Source organism: Tenrec ecaudatus, unplaced genomic scaffold (genome assembly GCF_050624435.1).
Source record: "Tenrec ecaudatus isolate mTenEca1 unplaced genomic scaffold, mTenEca1.hap1 Scaffold_495, whole genome shotgun sequence".
NCBI classification, from domain to species: domain Eukaryota; kingdom Metazoa; phylum Chordata; class Mammalia; order Afrosoricida; family Tenrecidae; genus Tenrec; species Tenrec ecaudatus.
The window spans coordinates 277,450-298,939 of NW_027459406.1; the positions used below are offsets into that span (position 1 = coordinate 277,450).

The window sequence follows — 21,490 nt, forward strand, 5'->3', positions numbered from 1 at the left end:
TTTAAAATTTTTAAATAAAACAACCTTTATCACCTTCAAAGTACTCTCCATTACCCTTAACACATTTGTCATATTTGTGATTCTATTCTTGGAAACATTAAAAGTCATCTGTTCGGATGGCTGACAGTACCTCCCTCATTATTTTCTTCACCTTCTGTGTCATCAAATTGCTGTCCTTTCATGTCCCTCTGGATTCACGGACATAAAAAGAAGGTGCACAGAGTGAGGTCAGGTGAGTTAAGATGCATGGGGCCAGAGGGGCATGCTGTTTTTTCACCCCAAATTGGCACACTGAGATGGCTACCTGAGCAGGTGCATTGTTGTGGTGGCAGAACCAGAGTCCCATCTGCCACAAATAAGGTCTTTTTTGTGGCACAGTTACTCTATCATTTCAGAACCTCTAAATAGAAAGCTTGATTAATAATCTGACCTGGTGGAAGGAACTCCAAGTGGATTATGAGTCAACATTTTTGTCTTTTTGAGATGTCGACGGATGTCTAGAATGAGTTTTATCATCAATCGGCATTTTACCTTTCTTGAAATAAGAAAAGCATTCATACACTTGAGTTTCTGAAGCATATTTTCCAGGCAGGAAATAAAATTTCACAACTGCATCCTGGTCTCTTAAATTGGCCAAAAGAAAAACTGATTTCCAGTGATATTACTTCTACAAAAAAAAAAAAAATTTCACTGAGACCAGAAAGAACTTTCCCAGGTGACGCCACTGGGTGCGCTAAGAGCAAGTTACTCACCTACCAAGAAAAATGCATAGTGTGAAAGTTATGCCCAGTGGGGCTTTTTTCTCCATTTGGGGGGCGGGGGTTCCCCCTCTTTATAGAAATGTCTTTTTAAAGTCCTTCAGTTTTCTAAAGTAAACTTCCCTTTTATTAAAATAAATGGCATTGCTGTTGAAGTGTAGACTCTTGTCCTTTTTAACAGTATGGGTTCGACCGTCCTACAAGTTGGATGTACACACGTGCCCTGTTAATTGCTAGCAGCGTTACGTGGTCAGGTTCAACGACTTCTCTGATCCTCAGCTTCCTTATTTATAAAACAGTAACAGGATCATTCGACATATAAAAAACAAACTTTTGAAAGGCAAGGATGTTACTTTGAGGACTAAGGTGCCATGGTCTTTTCAATTACCTCACACGCATGTGACCATGATAAGTTGGACACTGAATAAGGAAGACTGAAGAAGAGTCAACACATTTGAATCATGGTGCTGGCAAGAAAATATTGAGAATACAATGCATGTGAAGTGAATAAACCAATCTGTCTCAGAAGATGGGCAGCCATAATGCTGCTTGAACTTCATCTCATTTACTATGGGCATGATGGAGACCCGCCCCTAGAAAGGAATAGCACACTTGGTAAAGCAGAGGAGCAGAGACAAAGACGTCTTGACGCTGTGGTGCAACAATAGGATTGGACATAAGAACAGAGGGGGAGCGCGGCACGGGACTGGCATGTTGTGTCCTGTTTTACATGGGGTAACTGTACGTCAGAACAGACATAAGGGCACCGACAGCAGCAACAACCAATCCTACATATTTCATAAGGCTTTATCAATTATTCATTAAATGAATAACTGTACACAGATTTGTGTCTGGTGCCTTTTAAGTTTCAGGTAATTGTTAGTTCATGATATAAGTTTTCTTCTAGCTACTTTAACTTTCTGTGGTAATCTATTGCACTACTTGCTTGTCTTGATTTTCTCTGGGTGAAATATTGGAGTAAGTGTATGCTCATTGACTTTCTGGATTTTTTGGAACTTCTATGTCGACTTAATCTTTCCACTGTATCTAAAACATACTTTAAAGTCTTTACATCATACTTTCAAGCAAAAAATACCTCTTAATCATTATTTTCACACATCGGTATCTAAGGAGATCCTCTCAATCTCTATTATTTCTAAATGTTTGCCCAATAAGTTGATGTTGTAATATGGAATAATTCTTAATTACCTGGTTGTAAGCAAAAAATGCTTCTAATTAAACAACTGTTTTGAATAAATACAACTGTATTAGACATTTTATTGCTGCTAAATGATCCTTAGTCTTAGCATTCTGTGAGCAGCTATTTTTGAACCTGAAGTTCCACCCAAAATGAGGCACTGACATCAAGTAACAGAAAATATTGATACTGGTTCTTGGCTTCTTTAACAAGGAAACAGCAAAGGCCAGATATAAATTTCTTTTAAAAGAACCACTGAAAGTCCTTTACCTTTTTTTAAATGAGGTTTTCCTTATATATATTATTATTTATTTAATGAGTGCTGTTTTCTGAAACCTGATTCCAAGCTTTGATTTTGCCTCTATCAAAGTAATTATCTGGGATCGATATTTAGACTCATTGGTTTTGATTAAATACAAAGCTCTAGGGAACTATATGCTTTTTAACATGCAGAAGAAAGTTGCTATGTGATGGGATGTGCACACTGTGAAAGCAGTTTAATGCCCCGTTATGAGACAGTGCCTAATGCACGAGACATCTCTAGGTGGTTTTCACAGTATCATAGGAGAATTAACATAACGAATAATGACAAACACTTAAGTTAAGAGAACCACTGTGTCCTAATCTGTAGCTTGTAAAATCAAATTAGTAAATTAAAATTTGCATGTGAAGCAGTACAAACAATTCAGAACTGAGCTGTTTTACTAGTTCGTCTCCAAACTGAATAAATCACTTGGGTTTATTTTCAAATTATTTAATTTAAATAATTTTATTTAATTATGCAAAGCATAATTTACTTTAATAGTATAACAAATTATGAAAAATATCAATGAAAATGCTACTATAAGATTGTTATGACTCTTTTCTTGAGATGTTTAATCTGCATTTTTAATCAAAATTTGGAACTACCTGTTTCTGAAAGCAATAGCTTTTCATAATGCACCACATTTTAAAAAGATATACTAATCTATGTAAGAGAAAAAAACTGCTAACACTGAAAAGTGTAGTCTATCAAACATTAAATATGGTGCAATGGCCATTTTGTAGAGTTAATTAGTGAAATGGTGAAGCAATTATTAATCTCCAGAGTGGTCAATCGAATTTTCAGTAGAAATTGATCAAGCTTCTTCTGACTCAGAAACACCCTATGGCTAACTATTGATCAAGATTATATGATTATAATTCATATCCCACCCCCAGAGCACATGAAACAAATTATTTCAAAAGATTACTCAAAACATACACGCGATTGAGTTTAATAGAGAAAGTCTCACTAGTGTGAGTCTTGATTGGGTAGTTGCATAGGAAAACACACCTACCTGGCTAGGCTGAAGGCATCGTCGATCAAACCTGCTCGGTTACTGACTGAGAGAACCTATGAGGCCAACCAGAAAAATATTGTCCTGGTTAGAAATTTAGAATTAAAATCCAGGGTTCACATCTGAAAACGGATCTTAAAGAGAAAATCCAGAATTTACCTCATGGTTCCTTATTAACTGTTCGATTAATAATCTCCAATTCCTTAGGTCATAGTTGACCCTAAAGTATCTGGTTTGATTGATGTTCCCCAACAACCAGCTTCCTTTGCCCAGAGAAGTGATCCTGTGGTGCTCTACAAACAGCATGTTTTTCAGGATGAAATAGATTTAGATGTTAATGATATATAAAGTATATTTTCTTAATACCAAGTGTAAAGTTACTAATAATTATTATTGCTCAATTAAAAGCTAATCTTTCACGTAATCATTTGCATCTAGGATATACTAGTAAATGTTTAGTAGGTTATAACTAGCCTCTATTCCTGATAAAATCCCTATCCCCTACACATAGTAGTTTTTTCAACATACATGTGACCTAACATTTACTTGTGTCTGTGTGACATAGACTATATATGCATATAGTATGATTAGAATGAAGGGAAAAGTTTTGAGAACTACATTCTCTTAACGCGTTCAGTAAGAAAGTTATTAAAACAATCGAGCTCATTTATTTCAGAGTCATGGGTGTTCCTTGCCTCTTCCTTGTGCTTTCTTGGAAATACTATAAATAACAGATGATGCAGCATCATCAATAACGCCGGAAAAAGAAACTGCATTTACTTAAGACTCTAATATTTCTACACATAATTAAAAACAAAGATAATAAATTCTGCTTATTGGAATCACCTTGGAAAATAGTAACTTGATTATATTAGCCAGGTAATTCAATTAAAGAAAGCGAGCTGGTAAAAACAATCTTATAACTTCTTACACATTTAACTCCTTCAAATATGGTACATATGGAGAATGCTATTCATTTTCAATTGTTTCCTTATTTATTTACAAACCATAGGTCACAATTCCAATGATTTTGTACTTCATTGTGGATGCTTTCAGACCTTGTGTGTCCTAGAACCTGCATACTCTTTAAATAAAATATTTTTAATCTTTGTGCATAAATGTAAGGAAATATATGTAAGTGTACACGTATACATGTATAAAACCACTGCCATGGAGTCAGTTCTAACTCACAGTGACCCTATCGGGAAGAACGGAACTGCTGCTCCTGGTTATGAGGTCAGCTAGCCTCATCTTTCTCTGAAGGAACAGCTGGCTAGTTTGAACCAGCTTGCAGTCCAAATGCTTAGCTTGCTATGCCACCGTTTACTATAGCATGTGTTCATGTTCTCTATCTACAAAGCCTCCAGGATTCAGCAGAGCTTATGCTAAAACAGTGTCTCATGCCCAAGGGAAAAATAAATCATTTCCATGATAGCTCACACCAGAAAATGTATCACAGAGACCATGTGCAGCCCATTGGAGTCAGCTTCAGTCCATTGTCAATGTTTTTACATCTCAGACTCCAAATCAGGTTTTCCTATTATTTCCCCAAGGACGCATTCAAACATATAGTTTTTGAATGGAATCTCTTTACATAGAGTCCATCAGAAAATAATTCTACTACCACAAAAGGTATCGTGGACAAAAGTGGTCATTAATTGCTCAAAACTGGAATGAAGTGGAAGATTTAGTCCAAACATGCCAGCAAGATGAAGAGGCACCTATTACAGTCCACTAAAATATAATCCCAAACTATTGAAAAAAATCTAATATTTAATGTTTCAAAGCACTGTACTTTGGCCACATTTATATGTAGTACCCGTGCAAACGAGGCTCAGACAGTTGTAATTCAATTGTCCAACACAGCTGAAAATAGTCCATCTCAGGTCTTCCACCATCTAGGCTTCTTTCTAGTCTGGTCTATGCTCCTGACACAACGTGGTATAGTGCTTTTACTATCATAAAATACACATTTTCACATTCCTTCTCTCTTTTTAATTTGAAAGGAGAAATATGACAGTTAAAATAAACTAGAATAGGGGCAAGAAAGTCATGCCCGACTATACATCTATATACATAAATGTTTAAACTTCGATAGCATATTCCTTTTTTAAAACCACTTTACCTATAACCTGATGGACAAACAATGGCCTATAAGGTCCCTTTCAATGCTACAATTCAATGGAAAAGAAATGGTATACATTCTCTTAGGCTGACAATTGATCTCTAGTTTAATAGTGGTATGCAGAAGGAAAAGTCTATCAAGTTCTATTTTAGAGTATGAATGATTTTCTCTACCTATGAGACTTTATAATCTCCTTTTCTTCAAAACTTCAATGTTTATCCACACAATTGCTATAAAGAAGCTTTAGAATATCATCCCCATTTTATGGATGCAATGATGACAAGAGATATAGTTAACAAGAAAATGTGGCAAGTATAAAAAATAAAATTGAAACATTAAGGATACTGTTTCTGTTGATCAACTTTGACTTTATTTTCATGCATCTGTAAGTTCACAATGATCTATTCCTTATAAAATATTAAAATCATGTCTGAATTCACAGAATAAATTGGATCTCCCCACTCCTTAAGTAGTCACTTTATAGGTGATAATATTTAAAATTCAAGCCTCATATCTGATCATATAATTTAGGGTTTTACAGGTTTCAAATTGTCATGATTTATAATTATTAAATATAATTTAAAAGTTATTTCATGCTCATCTTTTATATAAATCTCATGTGATATAATTGGCTCTTGTTTTTAAATCAATTTTATTCAAAAATTTAAATCTATACTCAAATTAAAATAATATGTATGTATAAATGATAAAAGCAATTCTTACCCCTTTTATGTAGTCTGGTCAGTAAAAAAGAAGGAAAGGAAATAAAAGGCAACCATCTCCTGCTTTTAAGTTTGCCATAATTAAACTGATAACTAAAACCTGAAGGTTATTACTGTTCGTGAATAATTTTATGTCTCTGGTATAAGTGAAATCTGTAGAGAAATAATCCCTGGCAAGATATAGTAATACATTCTTAAATACCTTTTCAGTTCTAGTTAATTATATCCCTAAAATATTCTTCAAATTAACTAATGGCAAGCAATGAATTTTAAAGTGTTCTTTTTCCATGGCCTCGTGATGTACAGTGCATGATGAGAACCATAAAAAATTATGGAAGCTATATTTTGAGGGTCGGTAATAATAATTAAAATTTCTATTTGGAATGTTCCCAAAATGACACAAGTCTGAGGCCATATCAAAACACAGAGCAGTTAATACTTTAAAATATTTTAGTTCTTATCATTCATTTACCACCACCACACACCCAACACACACCCAACACACACACCCAACACACACACCCAACACACACACCTAACACACACACCCCAGGACCAAAAGAAGAAGGTGATATATTCTTTACAAACTTGGCTGGCTGCAGATGAGAAGAAATGTCAACCAGGATAACAAAACTGGAAATACACAATAAACTCTGTGATAACTTAGGTGGACTTCCTCCCTAAACTTGTAAGAGAATTAAATGAGATAATGTTCTGTAGCTCTTTAAGAGTCACTGGCATACACCCAATGACAAAGTGTTACATAACTAAGAGATCGCCCAGACAGCCTAACAAAACTTTACAATTTTATCCACGGTAAATAAGGGTGTGCTCATGAGAGAAGTATTAAAAATAACAGAAGAAAATCACAGCCCTAGACCTAGCTCTTTACCTAATTTGCCAACGGACTTGATCCAAGTTACCATCAAATTGTAATAAACTCATTTAGAAGATGGGGATTAAAATCATATTGCTTCTAAGGGCTTCTGAGTCTCAAGTAAGCCAATGCTGAAGGCAAAGGTGAGAGCACTTCAGCACTAGTTTAGTGTTTACTGACCTTTCAGAGCCAGTGTCTACTCTATTCTGACTGTGTTCTTTCCTAAAATGTAACTGAATGTATTGCCTGCCACTCTTGGGTAAGCAAATATCCAGTAAATATGCAAGCTATTACATTTATAATGCCTAGATTGTTGGTATTTTCTCATTGAAAATGAAAGAGAGAAAAAATTTTGGCTGTTTCTAATAACTTAAAAATTGACTTAATACTTTAGGTAGCGTTTTATGTCATCTTTAGAAATAATTATATATTTATCCAAAGGGCTTCAAAAATTTAACTCTCAAGAAAATATGATGATGATAATCAAATTTAAACTTTATAATTAACTATGGCCTTGTGTGAATATATGTGAAATAAAATCTTTACTGACCATGAAAAATTACAAAACATTGATCTGGTTGTTGTCATTAAAATTTGGCATTTTTTTACATGTGTTTATAACAATTGACCAATGCGTTTTTCTCCCTGGCTTAATGCAGATACTTTTCATGTACATTAGTTGTTTGTTTTGAATAAAATAGGAGATAACATATAAAAGAAGTTGAGGTTAACCAATCTTTTCTTTTTATCTAATTATAGTGTGGTGTCAGGTTTTTACTAGGCCTCATCGAAGTTCAGGACTTCAAGAGAAGACGGTGCATAGGTAAAATGACACTGAAAAAGGCAAACTAGAAAGATGACTTTTATTTTTAGCTTCACTGGGAATCGGTCACCCCAATTTGTGCATTTATAAAGCATTTATAAGGCCTTCAAGTGACATGTGGAAAACTTACTTGCTATTGAGTAAACACTTGACGGTATTGAGCAACCTTAAGTATTAAGTGTTACCATGTTCGTGTCAAATAGAGAACACTGCTGGGATTGAAACAAAAGGACACCTTACACTCTGATATGTGTGCAGTGCCTGACTGTGGGGTGGGGATGTGCCACTCACAATACCCCCTTCATAAATAGCATCCCCTAGAGTTTTAAAGCGTATACCTGTGCAGTTGTTCATAGCAGTTCTTCATATTAACATTGGTGATATTTAAGGCAAACATGTTGAAAGAATGGACTGTCATTATCCTGATTAATAACTCAAGATGAAGCAATCTCTCAAGTACAACCTGTATTGGTCAAGGGAAGGCTTATGGTCTTCCCAAAAAGGAGAAAGTAAAGGATAAAGAGGAAATACCTTCTCCAGCAGGTTTCCAGTAAGAACAGACTCCCTATAGCCCTCACCTTCTAAGCTGAGTGTTTAGGCTGATTCAAATATATAATCAGTAAGTACTTCTACATTTCTTTAACTTTCTCATTTCCACTCTACATTTCAAAGGGATATGTCGTAGTTTATTTCTGAAGATTATTATGTCTCATGTTTCTAAGAAATGTATGGAGGGATGGCATAATTCAAATCGTTGGACAATTACAACTCCCTAGTTTCATTCACCATGTAATAACATATTATGTATTCAAGTAAAGGTGCTTCATGGGGATAAAAGAGAATTATAAAGGAAAATAAGATAGTAAGTGTGAATTCAGAATCACGAAATAAACGCTAACTCAAAGCAATTAAAAGAACAAATTGTAATGAGTTATTTTAAAGGAGAAGAAACCAATAAATGTTACAGTCAGCATTTCAACGTACCACCACATTACATGTGAATGTCTTATATGCAATAAACGTGAATGGAATTGTAACTCTTTATAATATGCAGTTTCATATTAAAATTACATTAACACGAAATTATGAGTAACCTTCACCCCTGGGAATTACAAGTGTTTATGTTTCTGATAGTCAGATTACATTCTGGATTCAGTACATTTTGCCTATATGTAGCCATGCACCTATTTTGAGTACTTAACTGTGCCATGTATGAAATGAAACAAACATTTGTTTATTTACTTAAAACAAAAGATATATGCTCAAAATGATGTTTATAGCATAAAGAATTAAAATACACTAACAGCATTGGTGAAAGCAGCAAGGGGAAAAAGGTAGAAAAATGTGACCTTCTTAGTGCCACTGAAGTGTTAATAGAAGATGATCATCGCCTTTTCTCCAACTCGCTGGGAAGCAGAGCAAAAGGAACCCTCATGTGGACCCTGCTGTCCATGAAGGACTTAGAAGGGACTCAAGTACTCTTCTGTGAGTGATTGCAAATAGGCCCCTCTCCTGTTTGGCGCCATTTACACAGACAATAAGGAGCCCTGGTGGTGCTGGGGTCAAAGAGCAACAGCTGCTAACTAAGCGTCCCTGGTTCAGTCTCACAGCTCCTCTGGGGGTGAAAGAGGACACCGGTGTCCTGTGTGTGCAGGTACAGCCTGGGACACCCTAAGGGGCAGTGCTCCCGTGTCCGAGGACTGCTGGGAGTTGGAATCTATTTGATAGCACTGGGTCTGTGGGTAGAAAGACAATGAACTGGCTCTTCTCCCTGCACCTTGAGGTTTGACCCCCAAAGGGTGCACTTTGAGGACAACTCTAATCCTCTCCCTTCAAATCCAATAATTATAATTATCTAATCCCATGAAGGATATTGCTTCTCTGGTCTCTAAAAGAGATAGTCTGAAAATGCAAAGAAAGACAGTGGAATGGGATTAAAACTGTTGCCTCAGTTTCAGTTTGTGAGACACTGCTCTAATGGGAGTTCTGCTTACATTTTAATTAAATGTGTGATTATGAAATTATACAGTTTAAAACAGCTACGATGAGATCTACAAAAGCATTTAAATGTTTTCTCTTCACCATGAAAGGAACGAATAAACAAGAACTATATAGGCAGGGTGAAAGTGGATGAGTCAGAAATTATACCGAAGAGATCCTCTTATGCTTTCTTATCTTGTAGAGGTGATTATCATTCTTCCATCTTCTCTTTCTAGTTTGTCTTTATGCACATTTTTATAACCCCAGAAACCAGAGGTTAAGTTGCTGAACAATTATCTGAAACCAATTGTCCACAGGGGAGAATATATATCTTACCTGATTTGTTAGACACCCAAATAATTGCTTCTGAAGACACATGGCTTCTATTTCCTACCACAATGGTTAATGGAATCTGCCACAGGTAGCTGCAAAATAGAAGAGTAGCTTTAAAAATACAAATTGGTGTTCATTTGAAAAACATGCATCTTCAGAGGGATTTTTATTAATGCTTTTTAGGGAAGCTACCAAAAACAACAATAAAAAAAGCACTCAGACATCAAAGTAGATTCTAATTCATTGTTTCTATCTCACCAAGAAGACTGTGCACTCAGAAGTTTTCTGTCAATGTAGAAGAGATCTCCTAATAATATACTTTGCCAAAAAAACCCAAAATGTGTGCATTAGGAGTTAAAAGTGGCTAAATACTACAGTATATATTGATTTGAATCTTAAAATAATTCATTTCTATTGTTTTAATATTAAACACTAGTGATTTTATGTATTCACATTTCACCAATTTCTCCTTATTTATTTTATAACTGTTCAGAGAGATATTTTATTATATTTCCATAAGGTTAATATGGCACACATAAGGTGATTCAGGCAAAGAGAATAAAACAAGACTGACAAGATCCCCCTAAAATCCATATAAACACAATGCACCCGACAGGGCACACCTAATGTCCTGCTGATTTAAATGAAATTTCCAAATGGATTGGCCAAGCACCACCGATACTTAATGTTCAAATGTGGGTCAGAGTTATAAAAGAGAAACATTTGATAAGGTTTGCCTTTTATAGTAATAAAAATCAAGGCCTATATGTTTACATAAAGTATCTATTTAATCTGAAAGGCTAACCAGTTAATGATAGATGATTTTACATTGCGTTCAAGCATTATATTTTATTTTCTTGAAATATAACCTGATTCCTTCAACTAATCATTGTGCTATTGCTAAACAGCTGGAAGTTCAAAGCTAAGAACTGTCCCACGGGAGGAAAGTGGGGCAATCAGCAACTGTACACGTTTACAGGGTCAGTAACCCTATGCAGGGTCATGACGAGTCAGAATGGACTTGCTGACGTGGGCCTGTCTTGTTGTTTTAGTTTGCTTTTATCATTGTGTCATTGGCAAGACTTCACAACAAGCGAGCAATGAGTATTAAAGTCATATATTTTGTTTGTGATATAAGAAGCTATACTGTGTCAGCTTCATAACTGGAGAGCGACTGAAGAACTGAGAACCAGTGGAGACGCCAAGTGACTGATCATAAAATGGGCGTCTTTCTGGAGATTTGGGAAGAGCAGTGCTGAATCGGTCCCTCGACACATAATTGTTTTACGTGTCACAGAGTTCATTTCTCACACTCACAATTAATACATGGGAATTCATCAAGAGTAATATGTCAGATGGAAAAGAGGAAAATTCATTATGTCATAACAACTGCTATCCCCAAAATCAAAAGTCAAAAGGCCATCCTTGACATTCTGAATTTTAAATGATAAGCTGAACTTCATCAGAGAAACATTTCTGAGTGCCAACCATGTGAAGGTACCCTGTTACACTGTAATTGACTCCACATAATCCATCATGAAAGAACCAATTTATTGTTGCCTAACCTGGTTCTTTGGATAGAAGTTAGTGAACAAAACAATTTATGTTCCTTAAGAGAGGCCTCGACGCATGCAATGAAAAATATGTGATAAATATATGACAATGGACACACCGTGGGAACATCACAGCCAGATTATTTTATTATTTTTTAAACAGCATCCCTCACCAAAGATAATTAATCTATTTTGGTTAATTGGAAAAATAAGTTAAGAGGCAATAGTACCTGGATCTAATCTAAATGCTGGATCTAATTTTCAATTTAAAACACAAGTTTATTTTTTGTGTGTACTTGCAAACAATAGATATTGGAGACATTCAATTAATTACTCTCTGTAATTAGACCGAAAGGAACTGGGTGGAGTATAAGTAAAATGAAAGACCAAATCAATTTCTCTGTAAGACATAGACTAACTTTATGAACAAGACTTTATAGGTGTATATCTTCCACATTGAATTGACGATCTAAATTGTGAAGCCAAACAGATATTAATTAAAAAGCAAACAATATATACGACTAAAAACATCTAAAGACCCTCTAAATAAGTCTAAGACTCTAGTAGTATGTAATATTTTAAAAAGTGATTAGAAAAAATTAATGTGTGTAGTTAGATTATGTTCTTGTTGTTTCTGTTTAACTGATCATATGGATATCATATTTTAAGTAACAATAGAAAATTTTCAAAAAATATATCCCTTTCTTCAGTAGTTCTTAAGAATTCTGATTGTACTAACATGGAAAAGAATTGGTACGTTTTAAAAAGTGGAATGAGAAAAATCACACCCAGGAGTTGCTACTAACATTCACGAAGCATTGATGCACACAGGGAAACCCTCCGGAGACTGCTGCAGGCGGGGCCCATAAGGAAAGGGTGAGTGTGCGGACACACAGAATGCCCTGTCGCCCAAGACTCCCAGGAGGTGCCCCATGCTTCAGGTGGTATTAGTTAACAGTGAAATGTATTAAATTTATAATGAAATGAAGGAAAAACAAACTACGAAAATTCACAACTTCCTGTGTACCAAGGATTTTATGCACTTAAACACATTACTAAATATATGCAATTGTTAGAAATAGCAAAGATTCATTCTTCCTCTACTTAACAGCTAGGATGTACATTTATTACATATGGAAAAATAATTACATTACACATTTAAAATGTTCCAGGTAAGAGGTAATGATAATTGTCCCACAGAACAGTCATGGCAAAGCGAAAGTCATGATCAGTAAAGCTGGGTGCTTTGGGACCTACGGCTGGCCTGTAGAGTGGGGGGCCTTTGGCCACTTAACTGGGTTTGCTGATGCACAGAGCTGGAGCTAAGTGCTTTGGGCTGAACCTTACACAGGAGTGCCATGCTTGCTGGGTCTTTGTTATCACCTGGAAGAGAACTTGGTGACTTCTCCTGACAGGACAACCATGTCCTATGTATTTTTCACCTTGATTGTATGTAACCTGTAAACTTCCTTAAATAAAACCCTTTAATCTCAAATATTGTCTGTGAGTTCCCAGTTGCCCCTCCAATGAACGATCCAAGTCAGTAGCTGAAAAGTCGAGAGCCGTGGGAAACATTTATTTTAGCACGTCAGCAATGTCTCTTCTAGAGACCTCGGAAGGCTTGTACAAGGAGCACACAGACTTGATTTTCAAGCTTTAACTGAACATTAATATAAATTAAGCAATAATCTAAGTGGGGAATAGTAAATTCTCATCTAGAGATGGATTCTGTCCTACTAGGAAAATTATTTTAAATAATAGAATGTCATGTATATATTTTTTTTGCTCTGTTTGCCATTAAATGGATTCTGACGCATGGTCCTCCAACAGGTCGGGGTACAACTGCCTTAGGGTTGTCCCGGTCTGCTGTCTTAATGGGAGCACACTGCTCCCCCTTTCTGCCAGGGAGTGGCTGGCAGCTTCGACATGCCATCTTTGCTGGCGGCTGAGCACTTTAACACTACGCCACCAAGGGGATTTTAATTTTCCTCAACATTTTTATATACCAATTTCTCAGATTCAGAACCATCCAGGTGGTTTTATAATGCCAGCAGAAGCTAAGCGCTCTGTGCTAAAACTGCTTACTCATGCTGAGAGACTTTCCCCCGTGAAGAGCCAGGCTCCTGGCTGACACCTCTGATGCAGGTTATGGGCTGGCAGAGAATTTTTGTTCAATATTTGTTCTGTCATCTGGGTGTCCTTTCTGTTTTTCTGCATCGGGGAGGCCTGTGTCAGACTGTTCATTCTCAAAGGCATGGCCCCAATCTGGCTTCGCCACAGTCAAGTCGTTTTTGTGTACTTCGTGGTCCATGCCGAAGCGTGTTTCGCCTGGGGCCAGACGGTGGGTGATCAGGGCAGCCTTTGACAGCTGTGGGGACCCAGAGAAGGGGACGAAGCAGTGACAGGCAGATCCCGACAGGGTGAAGGGAGGAGTGTTATTCTGCGTGTTCGAGCAGTTTAATTGCAAAAGGCAACTCCTCATACCTGGTGAAGGCCTCTCTCTACTTGAGCCTTTAACCTCCATGTGCCCCCATCTTGACGAGAGTAGAGCAAACTGCAAAGTCAGCAGTTTGAAGCCTCCAGCTCTTCCGCTGGAGAAAGAAGGGGGTCCTACTCCCAGCCCCAGCTACAGTCTCAGAAACTCCCAGGCTAGTTCAACCCTGTGTTTAGGGGGGCTAGGAGTCGCCATCAACCTGATGGCGCAGAATTGGGTTTTCATCTGTATGGCAGCAGACCTGCAAGTCTGTCCCCGGCAGCATGGCTGGGTGAGAACCCAGGGCCAATCTTTCCATTCTAACTGCTGTGGAGCCCAGCTCCTTCCTACACCTATAGTATCGTATCGTATACTATAGTATCGTATCGTATTGTATAGTATAGCTGCTGTACCAGTATTTATCTCAATACAACAGTGAAGACTTCATGTTTTCTTAAATGGAGTTCCAATATCAGCCACCAGAAAATGTTCATGAATCTCCCTAACACTTTTATTCACATCAAGCTAACTTGGAGATGCTATCCATTCATGTAAGTTTAAAATATTCCCCACCAATCCTACATAATAATGGATGATGAAGTCCAGCATCCTAATTTCCCAAGGTGATAGGACACAGCATGAGTAAACTAATATGAGCACTTCTATTTACTTATTACTTTTGATCTCTATACTTGCCCTCCCTTCACCCCTCCAATCCCTTACCAGGGCATTCTATATATAAATTTAAAAACTGCCTGATTTGAAGTGTACTTTCTTACATTGACTCAGTCTTTACTGAAACAAAGTAGTAAAAATAAACTAGAAAAATTGGATAGAATGTTTATATTCTGAATTTTAAGTAATTAAATGGGTTCCCCAATGTTAAATTTATAGCAAATCAAAATTCAGGTGTGTTTTCTATAGTTTTAAACACCACATTTGAGGGAAAGAGAATATATTTTCATATTGCCACTTCTACTTAAGATCACCTTAAGGTATTTATTTAGTTTTGAGTTTTGTTAACTAGGATAATATTTATTATCTAAATACTTTTGATTTGGTTTTCTAGATTGATCCCATTCAATTCACAACACACCTTAACTTTCTTAAAGATGATTAAAAAATATTATAACAAAAAGTAAAATATCATATCTCACATTTAAAATGATTAGAATAATTTAAAATAGTCTTCAATGAAATACCATAAGTGTGCTCATCAATCAGGGGTTAAAATATGTAAGGTATCGGCAGTAAAAGGAATCAAAAATACCATATGGAAATAAAGAAATAAAAAGAGTCTTAACTTATATTTCAGAATTATGTTGTCAAAATTATCTTAAAATATTAAAATTAAAAGGTGAATGGCAAAAAGAAAAGTTCCTATATTCATGTTAAATTAAAAGAGAGTCAGTGGTACCTGCTGTTTCGATGTTCAAAGGTTTTGGTCTTAGCACTTATATCATAAATGAAGCGTTGCTGGGTAATGGTTACCCTCTTTTCGGCTGTTGCATTTCCCAAGATGGTGATAACAGGATAGCCCTTCTGGAGCGTCCACTGATCCATGACTTCTTGTATATTTACATATTTTCCATTCCTCTTCAAAGCCTTTAGAACCCAAATTGGATAAATGAGCTTTATAAGCATGAATTATACATATAATTATATTAAATCATTTTCACTTTTACCTTTAATATTTACCTAAATATGAAACATTTCAAGATCAGTGAAGCTAATATAATGTGTTACTAAAATTAATTTTCTCACCTTAAGTTAGGCTTCATGCATATATATATGGAAGTTTCATTAGCATTAATTTTTTTTACATAATGGAGAATAAAATACATTTTACTGGTAAAGTAAATACATGCAGCATCATTAAATATCCCCAGTGTGTCTAGTTGGTATATTTAAATATTTGTCATGCACACAAGAAAACATATTTCCTTAAAAACTTGCAGTATTTCTCACTTTAGCATGACTCACTTCCCAAATATATTAAAATTGTATTCCATAATTATTATCTTTTTAAAGTATGAAAGGCATCAATAACATTAAGTACATTTAAATCCCATTGTATTTTTAGTACATTTTATATAGCTCATTACTATACATTTATAAATAATATGCGACAAAGGAAATAAAAGCTCAAAATGAAAACATACTGTCAGCGTCAATAAAAGTTACCAATGGTTTGGGTTCTTTTTCTTCCTATACTTTACCTCTGAGAAGGCATTCCAGAGATCATTTCTGGCTGCGTTGCCATACTTATGAATGGTTAAATAATCCTACAAAGAAAATAAGATTTGAATTACAATTTAACTGCTAAGCAATTACCAGTTAATATAATCATTTCTCAAATCAAATAAACAATTCTATTTGCTGTGCTTATATTGATACAAAGAGAAATACTCATAAAGGTTTATAAGAATTAAATTTTAAACTATTCAAAAAAACTTAAGCATAGCATATTTTCTAATTAAGTATCAAATAACTTTAATCTTTAAAAATTATTTTTGAGAGTTGAATCATTTATAGATTTGGGGGGGGGTCAAAAAACATCCCTTCATTTATCATGTCAACCTTGGCTTTTTGAATTAAATTACCTCCCCAGTGTAATATTTTGGGAAACCTTGCCCATCAGGATTTTAGACTGGAATCTAAAAAAATATTTCATGGGATAAGAACAACTCTGACAATAACAAATCTTTACTGCGGTGGATGTCTTTCGAGTTCAGATTCCATGGAAGAGTATAAAATGAAAGCAATGTGTGGTTTTGTGTGACCCTTATCAGAAGGCCTAACTAAGAAAGATTTGGTCAAGTGGGACTGGCTGATTTTTGTCTACGTAGCCAGTGTAAATGAGTCCCAATGGCCTTCTGTTAGTCAAACAGGTAAGAGGTATCACTTTGCCCAAAGAGGACTGTTGTCACAGGCTTTCTAGTGCGAAGGTGCCTATTATCACAGAGATAAACATTGCTTTTCATTGACTTGATGAAAAAGTATTATTAAAAAGAAATTTTATCCTGGTCTAATATGTTTTTAATTTAGGAATTCCCAACTATTAGTTAAACCTACACACTCTCTTTCTAATTTAAGCCTTCCTCCTCTCTGGGAGGCATGGATGCATCGCGGTGAATGCGTCCTCAGTTATGACGACTGGGCACTTCGTTTTCCGATGTCGAAGTGGGAGAAGGAGAAGAACATAGATGATGTTAAGCAAAGTGTCTCATTTGAGATCCTTTCAGCCCTAGAACTTGGAGGTAACAGGCAAATGCTTAATTTACATGCCAGTTCTGAAACTGGGGGGAAAATGCTGACTCCATTGAGAACTTTATGTAAAGTGGGATGCTTTGGAGATAATTAAAGTTGTAGAAGCAGATTTTCTGAAATACAAATTGTAGCACCTGTGACAGATTGAGCTTTTGTGGGCAACTCACATGTTCAGATGGCACCTCCCACTTAATCAGACGCCTGGAGAAGCAACATCCACACTGACTTAGCAATGACAGATTTCTCATCAAGATGCTCTGGACAACTTTACTGCGAATTTAGATCTCCAAAGAACTAATCTGAACCTGGAGTTTAGCTTTGGGTAGGAGAGCTATATGAAGCACTCTCTATTTGAACCCTGGGACTAGGATTTAAATCATTTTCTGATTAGGTGTTAAAATTATTAGAAATTTTGCTTTTAATTTGTTTGTGTGTGTATCTTGGGGGAATCTCTTGAATACACTGAAAAACAATGGACATTGAAACTTATAAATGTATGTGAAACATCTATTTAAATGAGAACTATTATTGTTGAGTTCTGTTTATGCAGAGGTATTGGGATAATAAAAGAGAGGCAGCAAAGGGACACCGACGGATCTGGAAAGGACCGATGCAGGAATACAGGTTTCCCCTTGGGGTGGATCAGAATATCTACAGTCAGTCTACCATGAGATCGGTTGGATCTTAGCTTGATTTTGATCATTAGCTCAATGTCTTTTTTACTCTCCCAATTCTGTATAAGGCTCCAATTTGTTTCTAACAAGCTGAAATGGCAATCAGTCAGGATTAAGAAGGGGGTCTTCATATGCCAGGCTGGATATTCAGGATAGAAATGGTATGTTTTTGTTGGAATCCCATCAGCTTCAATATTCATGGCATTGGAATTCTTCAGATTTCAACTGTCTTTCCTCCCCAAACACATATTCTTTAGTTATCCCAGCCTTTCTCTTATACAACAACGATATACATATGGAAATATATTCTTAGTCTTTGGAGAATTACAAAGAAAATGTGAGGATCATGCCTATTAAAAACCATATCATCTATTTATTCTTTTATTTCCATGAATTGTATAATGCACTTAGTATAGACCAGGAAGGTTTCGTGGGAATGGAGGAACAGTGATGGGCAAAAGGTCGTTGAGAAAAAAATGTAAATAACAAGATGCAATTTGAGTAGGTCCCTGTGACTGAAGCTGTGAAAGTCTTGGACCAAAAATTACAGAGCCAAAGCAATTCCAATGGTTGGTGCATGTTTACATCGAACGACTTTAAGTTCTATTCTAACCTACCAGTAAATGAATATGACAATGATTGGATAAGAAATTTATTAATAAATATAGACACATATATGAAAATCCAACATTAGATATGACATTACAATATAAATGTATAAAGTATAATGCTTTGACATCCACTGTAAGAACAGTGATGGGCTGTCTATACTAGATATTTCAGAAATGAAAGAAGTTGAAAATAATGAAGATGATTAGTTGAATATACTTATGAGACCTATCTAGCAATATAAACTGATTACAAGTTAAAAAGGGATTAACCGAAAGCATATTCTGATATATCTACCTATGGGAAAGCCAACATGCATAGTAGTTAAAAGTGAAGTGAACTACTTTAAAATGTAGTTAAAAGGAAGGTTCAATATTATATAACCCAAACCTCTCTGCCATCAAGTCAATGCTGACTCATAGTGACCCTCCGAGGGTTTCTGAACTGTAACTGTTTGCGGGAGTAGATAGCCCTGTCTTCCTCCCATGTACCTGCTGGTGGGTTTGAACTGCCAGCCATGTGGATCACAGTCCCACACGTAACTACTACACCACCAATAGTGATTGAGGTGATATTAGCTACAATAATCTTCTTAATAAGCTCAGGCTACTGAATAGGAAACTGAATTACGTAACCAACCAAAGGGTAGCATCACTAATAATTAAGGAATGTTTCACATAAAAAACTATAATGTCATTTGCCTCTCTTAACACTGAATTGCTTTATATTCCTTCACTTAATTCACATAACATTGGGATAGGTAATATAATCATTTAAGATATCAGGAAATTTGAAATCACAGACCCTGGTCCATATCCAAACCCCATACATATGTCTACAGCCCAATATCCACTAGATTCCCCAAAGATAATTAAGGGTCATATTCAAAGAAAGCTAAACTCACTCTCCTCCCCCAAACTGTCTCTTCTTGAGGGCTTTTCCCCAATGATGAATATGAACCAAAGAGTCATCTTTCACGCCTTCCTGTCCTTCCCGTCACATTACTGCTCTGATATCCTGAATCTTCCTCTAAGGTGCCACGCTACACATTACAGCTTCTCACCTGGACACAGCGCCTGCCACTGCTTCTTCTCTCTTTCAACCCTACCACACACCACTGTGCTAGCCAGCCAATACGGTGTGCTCAGAAAACACTACACCTTGAGCTCCCTCATGGACTAGCCCCGCTGTACTTCCTCAAGCCTCTTAGCACTTGTTGCCCAGTCTCAGATTAGCTACTTTATTTGAAGATGCCTAATACAATATTTTCTCTATTTCCTAGTTCTCCACTCAAACTTTACCTTTCTCCTTTACTGTGCAAATTCACTTTAATAGTCAAGTCTCAATTTTAATGCATTTTCCCTGAGAATCTTTGCCCACTTCTGCCTCCTTTCTAATTCTGAGCCAAGTACCTTGTACCCTATCAGAAGACATATTACTCTGTGTTTCAATTGCCTGCTCATTAATTTAACTGCCCACATAATCTAAAAACTCCCTAAGTAAATCCCACCCAAACCATTGGCATCCAGCTGTTTCCACTGCATGGTCGTCCTGTAGGAGGGAGTCACACTTCCAGTAGCATTTCCTAGAATTTTGCTTCTTTTGTTTTACAGAGATCTGCCATGTTTGGTTAAAACTACTTTGCTTTTGGTTAGCACAGAACACTTCCCCACTGCAGGACTAGCGCCTCTCGCCATAAGGTCAAAAACAAAATGGTACTGGTATCCAAATGATTATGATGTATACCACAAAGTAGAATTGCCCCCTTTGGGTGTCTAAAGTTATAAATCTTTACAGGAGCAGAAATCATATAGAGCAGCTGGTACTTTTGAACTATTGACCTTGCACTTAGCAGTTCAATAAGTGATCTAATATACCACCAGGGCTCTATTGTGTAAGGTAAGGACCTGGTTGTTTTGGCTTATCACTGTTTAACCAAACTGTGTTCCCAATATAGTACGCAATAAATGCTCAATCTGCGTGTGTTTTCTGAGGTTCCTTAGTCAATATGCTTTTCTATTACTAATTTGCAATGAAGTAAAAGATTTATTACACTGATAAAAGCAAGAAAACCAAACCCAGTGCCACTGAGTTCATTCTGACTCATAGCAACTCTGTATAGGCTTTCCCAACCACATCTGGACAGGCATGCACAGGCTCATCTTTCTTCTGTGGCTGTTGGGTTTGAACAACTGACCTTGAGATTAGCAACTCACACACCAACAGTGCTCCTTACTATTCACACCAGATTCGCTCAAATACTCAAACTCATTTTTCTCAGTGTTTATTTGTTATATATAATTTACATTAATACATATGCAGTTCCATATCAAAAGATTTTGAATGATTGAATATAATACCATTTTTGGTTTTCCACTTCTGGCTAACAAGTAGTACAGTTCATAACGTTTCATATATAAAAGCCAGTGGGACTAAGAAAGGCCAGAGGGAAAGTAAAATGTTGAGCTGAGGAAGTAAAGGCCTATTATCTTTCAAGGTTTACATGCAAATAGTTATGGAATGCTTACTCTCTTATTAATGAGTCTTTCCGCGTGTTAGGGCAGCAGATTAGCTGCATGAGTAGTCTATCCCTCAGGTTACAGAGGGACCATTCAATAAAAACCAAAGATGCATGACGTACTTTAGATGTGTTTAGCTGAAAGTAAAACGAAAATTTACCCTATGATGACTTTTCTTTATTTTTTTCCCCAGGATGACTTTCAAAGTGATAAAAACGGGTCCCATCCTCTAAGAAAAGGAAGATTACAGTAGAGGT

The 21,490-nt window shown here is 36.2% G+C and overlaps 1 protein-coding gene across 1 annotated transcript in view; it reads right to left on the reverse strand.

Annotated features, from left to right (window-relative positions):
• Positions 1 to 21,490, reverse strand: part of LOC142436623 (thyrotropin-releasing hormone-degrading ectoenzyme-like) — a 114,557-nt gene that overhangs the window by 78,665 nt on the left and 14,402 nt on the right. The window contains exons 2-6 of the mRNA XM_075540162.1: positions 16,381 to 16,446; positions 15,579 to 15,766; positions 10,139 to 10,227; positions 3,435 to 3,568; positions 3,276 to 3,331 (exon numbers count right to left, since the gene is read on the reverse strand). Of these exons, the coding sequence (XP_075396277.1) occupies positions 3,276 to 3,331; positions 3,435 to 3,568; positions 10,139 to 10,227; positions 15,579 to 15,766; positions 16,381 to 16,446 (533 nt within the window). The remainder of the gene's footprint in view (positions 1 to 3,275; positions 3,332 to 3,434; positions 3,569 to 10,138; positions 10,228 to 15,578; positions 15,767 to 16,380; positions 16,447 to 21,490) is intronic.